The 5,906-nt window shown below is 38.4% G+C and overlaps 1 protein-coding gene across 1 annotated transcript in view; it reads left to right on the top strand.

The window, feature by feature from the left end:
- The first annotated feature begins 497 nt into the window (after positions 1-497).
- The window catches only part of LOC107693585 (serine/threonine-protein kinase PAK 3-like), a 68,241-nt gene continuing 62,832 nt past the window's right edge, over positions 498-5,906 (top strand). The window contains exons 1-2 of the mRNA XM_016493027.1: positions 498-520; positions 2,620-2,682. Of these exons, the coding sequence (XP_016348513.1) occupies positions 518-520; positions 2,620-2,682 (66 nt within the window). The 5' untranslated portion in view covers positions 498-517. The remainder of the gene's footprint in view (positions 521-2,619; positions 2,683-5,906) is intronic.

Here is a 5,906-nt window from a genome sequence, read left to right as displayed (position 1 = left end):
TTTGTAGAAAAGTGCGCAAAGCTTAACGTGTGCACTTATTTTAGAATTTTCCAAGCATCTGTTTAAAGATACCCGGAAGTACTAAATCTATAGGAGTGGTTGGATTTATTCACGCACGTTAAAATATTTATTTAAAGCTTCTTTCTTTTCAGATTCTTATTTACAGCATTATCTTAATAGGCTGTATATTAACTTTGGGAGAAAACCGGTAGTTCTATGTGAAATCAGACATTTGAGCACCCCCATGTAGCCAAAATGGCATGATCATAACCCCTCTGCGAATATTCGACTGTGAGATTGGTACTCGAATCAGGCTCCTCCTATCAAAGCATCGAATCTTCGACTATTCGGGGTCACCCCTAGTTTATACAAATAAATCTTTTAAAAAAATAATAATGTGTAGTTCAGTGTAACTGAATTACAAAACTCATGGAATTACACAATTTCATTAAATTAAATTCATGGAAAATGTGAACAGCTCACACAGAAAGAATCGTCTCAGGTTACTTATGTAACCATGGTTCCCTGAGTAGGGAACGAGACACTGCATCCTCTAGGGGTCGCTATGGGGGACGCCTCGTCGTGACCCGTGTCTGAAGCATACATTGCCTCGAAAAGAGAGACAAACGAGAGCGGAGCTTTTTTCCTTGGAAAAAATGCTCGCAGTGCACGCCGATTGCCCCCTCGGAGACATCGCGTGCGTGCTCTTTGCCCAAACAAACAACGCATAGATCGTGTGTGTCATCAGATGTTAAACAACGTCAACACGGATGCACACATCCTTAAATGCTTTGCTAGTGCTCGCCATAATGAGATAAATAGAGATTGCTCTTACCACAGAAATGCAAATTCAAACAAAACAGTCAATGAAGATGAAGAAGAGAATGATGTGTGCTCCCGGCGCCTATTTATACTATAGTCGCACCGGTAGTGATGTCATGGCTGTCGCCGGCCAACGAGTTGGTGTTTTTTCAATGTATGCTTCAGACACGGGTCACGACGAGGCGTCCCCCATAGCGACCCCTAGAGGACGCAGTTCGAAGTTCCCATGAAAGGGAAATAAAGGCAAGGTATTGCTTAATCCAATTTAATGGATTATCAGTGCCTCCAATTTGATACAAAGTTACACAGATCAATTTAAAGGGGTCATATGATGCAATTTCATGTTTTCCTTTGTCTTCGGAGAGTTAAAAGCTGTTAGTGCCTACAGAAGATCCGTAAAAAGTCGCAAAGATTGAAGTCTCAAACCCAAAGAGATATTCTTTATAAAAGTGAACGCTCATCCACTCCTTCCTAAAATGCCTTGTTCAAACATGCCCCCAAATATCTACGTCAGAGTGTGGGAAGATTTGCACAACACCGCCCAAATGTATACGCAAAGAAAGAAGGTGTGAATTTATTCTCGCTGTAGTATTGTTGCCGTCGCTAACAAACTACTTTGTTTGGCCTTCCAAAAAAGGACACAACTAGAAATCAGTGGTTAAGTTTTATTTACAACACTGTTCCAGAACAGTACAAGCCAAATATTTGATTGTGTGCTGCAAGGAAAGTTTCCTGAAGCTGGTAACATTTCCGTCCACGCTTGAGGTATTCGGCCAATCACAACGCACTAGATAGCTGGCTAATCAGAGAACACCGCTCTTTTCAGAACGATGAGCTTTGTAAAAATCGACAGCGTTTCAGAAAGGCGGGGCATAGAGGAGCAACAATAATGTACAGTATGTGGAAAATAATGTGTTTTTTTAACCTTAAACCATGTAAACACATTGCATTACACCAAATACAGGGGTCATGAACTGCATTTTTTTATGTTCTCTGAGGTTAACTTATAATGCTATCAAGATTTGTACATCAAACACATCATAATTTAAGTTTTGACCCCCTCTTTGAAATATATCATTTTGATAGGCCTGTAGCATTTAAGACTTGGTAAATGCCCACTGCTATAATTGGTAACAGTTTTATGTATTAAAATACTAGACACTGCTGTGATGTATACTCTAAAAACAATGTCAGCGGCTATTTGCACTAAGTGTAAATAGAAATTAGATGCTATTTACACTAAGTGAAAATAGCATATTTTCTTAGCGATAGATGTTATGATGCGCTATTCATCAAAGCATTGATTATTTAAGTGTCAGGGACAGTTCAAATGTCTAAAAGATCATCAATGACAGTTAAACACACTTCCCAGATTTAATGTGTCTATCTCAAACTGAAGCGCTTTTGATCTGACTTTTTATCAGATCAAAAATACTTTTTTTAAAAGACTTTTAGACTTTTTAAGCCTGTTTTGCTTGGATGAATGATCTGAGCTTTATAAATATGAATTTATATTTCATATTCCCCATACAATCAAGCTGTCAAAGTGGTGGCAAATGGATGTCCATGTTTAGACTACAATAATGAAGATGCTCAATCCTTTTCTTAGTTGTGTTTTCCCCTTTGCCCATTCCTTTCATAAGAATCTCACCACCTTTCATTTCTGTCCGCCTTCCTCCTGTCACACTTTCCCTCCTATCCTCTGTTCCTCGCAGTCCATTTGTAGTATTTGAATACTTTGTGGGATTTTTGTGTCAAGTAAAATATCCTCCCGTTCTCAACCTTATCATCATTCAGAATCGCCTCCTGTCTTCCGGGCCACCTGTCAGCCTTAGAACCTGCAGCGCGTTATTTGACAAGGTAAAAATTCACCTTTATACTGTACGGAACTACAGAAGCAGCATCATTTGACAAAGCCAATGCCTCTACTGTGCAGTAATGAGTCTTGAACTTAGAACTTCACAGAAGAAGCGACACATTATTTGGCATATGATACCTCTACACCCAACAACCCAAATGTACTAATTCATAAGTTCTGCACCCCTGAATCTCACAAGAGTTTCTTTCTAGGCAAGAGGGGCACTATCTAGTCATGACTGCTACATGTTATTGCTAGTCAGGGATATTCTTTATATAGAAGTTTGTAATGTTTTTTTAAAGAAGTCTCTTATGCTCATCAAGGCTGCATTTATTTGATCAAAAATACAGAAAAAAAAACAGAAATATTGTGAAATGTTATTACAATATAAAATAATGGTTTCTATTTTAATATAATTTAAAATTTAATTTATTCCTGTATATAAAATAAAACAAAGCAAATAACAAGTGTCTTATCATTTATTATACTACATATCATTATACATCAGTAGTTGTCTGCGACAAACAATGTTGATCTGCCGTGGTACAAGTCCTTGTGGAGATTGAAAGAATGCCATCTTCTCCTGTTCCGTTGTTGTCTCCTTTTTGTAGTTTTAAATAATGATTTAATGATTTGATATTTATTTGCCGCCGTCATGGCTATAATGCTTCTCTGACGAGTCGCTTCTTCTTCGGCTTTTGCAGTGCTACTGCGGGTTACACCAGCAACATGCCCGTGGACACTGCAGACTAGCGGTTTACATGTGTACTGCACGTCGACGTGGACAACGACGCAGAAGTATAAATGAAAACTGACGCAAAGCCTGCTGCGTAAAGGCTACGGTGTAGGTCCGACGCAGAAGTATAAATCAGCCTTTAGAATTATCTATATTGGCATCAATTGTGCTGTCAAATTTTTTTTATTTTTTTTTTGGAACCTGTGTGATACTTTTTTCAGGATTCTTTGATGAATAAAAAGTTAAAAAGAACAGCATTTATCCAAAATAGGAATCTTTTCTAACAATATAAGTAGTTGCTATCACTTTTTATCAATTTAACACATCCTTGCTGAATAAAGGTATTAATTTCTTTCAAAAAAAGAACGAATCAATTAACAATTAAACTCCGCACACCTGACGACAATAGATAGGGGCGTTGGAAGCAAAGACCAACCAGGTAAAAAACTAAAAAGCAAAAAACAAATCCTGTGTATATTGTTTGGAAAATATTTTTATTTTAAATATATGCTGTTCTTTTTAACTTTTTATTCATCAAAGAATCCTGAAAAAAAGTATCACAGGTTCCAAAAAAAAAAAAAAAACATTAAGCATCACAACTGTTTCCAACATTGATAATAAATCAGCATATTAGAATGATTTCTGAAGGATAATGTGACACTGAAGACTGGAGTAATGATGCTGAAAATTCAGCTTTGATCACAGAAATAAATTAGATTTTCATGTATATTAAAATAATATATCCACTCTGGACCCAGAGCCCAGCCCTCCATCTCCCCGCTGTGCGGAGCTAAAGCCCGAGCCCACCGATTAACGATTAACGAGCCAGCGCAGTACAGAGTGACTGAGCGAATGATCGCCCCGGATGCAGAGCCCAGTCCGTCTGAGCAGGTGTGAGAGCCGGCAACAGTGCCCACCGCGAGGGAACAAGCCGTGGACGGTGAGAGCATGGAGTGGAACTCCGCCCACAGCACCGTGGCTGAGGGTGAGCTAATTATACAGCTGGGACTGCTGGACTTAAAAATATTATTATTATTATCACTATACTTATAAGTGATCTTTGATTGCTTTAAGTAAAGTAGCCTAAGAAAGATGGCAGGATATGAGACTTATAATACATTATAACTGATAAATATAATCCATTGTAACTTAAGAGGATGCAACATGTTCACTGTGTGTTATAAATCATCATACTCTTAAAAGCTATAACCACACATAAGTAAATATTATAAAACAGTAAAACTGTTCTTATGAATATTCATAAGATGATATAACATGTTATAAGGTTTTTTATAATGCATTATGCATTTATTATAATGCCTCAAGAATACCCTTATAATGTGTTATAAATATGGGCTTCATAGAAAGTGTTACCTATATTTTCTTTTTCTTAGCATTTTTATATCCATATGGTACAAGATTATCCTATTTAAATCAACGTGACAAACAAGTTAAGTCAAAAGTAATCTAAAAGTAGTCTGATCATATTACCTAAAATGTGTAATGAAATTAATTACGTTACTAATGTCAATTTTTGTCATGTAATGTGGAATCAGTAACGGACTACAAAGTAATCTACACAGCTCTGTATGTATGTATGTATGTGTGTGTATATATATATATATATATATAGTGTGGCATATCAAGATACTGATTAGACAGCATGATTATTGCACAGGTGTGCCTTAGGCTGGCCACAATAAAAGGCCACTCTAAAATGTGCAAATGTGCATAAAACATTGGCCGGCGACAGCCTATGACGTCATTAGCCTGCGCGATCACAGTATAAAAGGGACGCCGGGATTTCACTGACCATTTGTTTATGTTAGCGTCAAGCTAAACACGACTAGGAGTGCATGTTTCTCGCCAGTGGCTTTGCTCTGATACCTGCAGTTTCACACGGCTCGCGTGCTGTGTGTGTGTGGTGAAGAGCAAGCGTATTCAGCTCTCGAGGGAGTTGGATGCGCTCTGCATTCATTTCTTATTTCTTGTGAGGGATAAGCATGAATTGAACGCGCTCTTCTCATGAGGAGGCAGCTTGTGCTCATCGTGATGCATTTGAGGGACTACTGAGGGGGATGTGAGTACTTCACCATTTACCCGAGTTTGTAGATAGCGTTTGCATGAGTGCGTTCGCCTCTCGCGGGAATAGCGATGCATTCGCGGCAGCGGTTTTCGTTCGCGCTTAATTTCCGAGGTAATCTAGCGGTTGGGCGGAGCGTGTTTAGCTCCTGCGGGAGCTGAATGCATGCTGCGCGTTGTGGTCGCAGTGAGAACATGGAAAGGACCTGATGGGAAATTTCTCCCTATAAGTAATTTCCTTTTGTTTATATAGGAAATGTATAGTGTGGATCTGTCTGCAGTTGGTTGGACAAGTGATTTATATCATGTCCTCCTCAGATAACCACATTATACTGCACTCTGGCTTGAGTTTAAAAAAAAAAGAAAGAAAGAAAGAGCCTTCCATTCCTTCCCGATCTTCATTTGGAG

This window comes from Sinocyclocheilus anshuiensis, unplaced genomic scaffold, assembly GCF_001515605.1.
Source record: "Sinocyclocheilus anshuiensis isolate Anshui unplaced genomic scaffold, SAMN03320099.WGS_v1.1 scaffold1702, whole genome shotgun sequence".
NCBI lineage: Eukaryota > Metazoa > Chordata > Actinopteri > Cypriniformes > Cyprinidae > Sinocyclocheilus > Sinocyclocheilus anshuiensis.
This window is presented reverse-complemented; position numbering and strand designations above follow the sequence as displayed.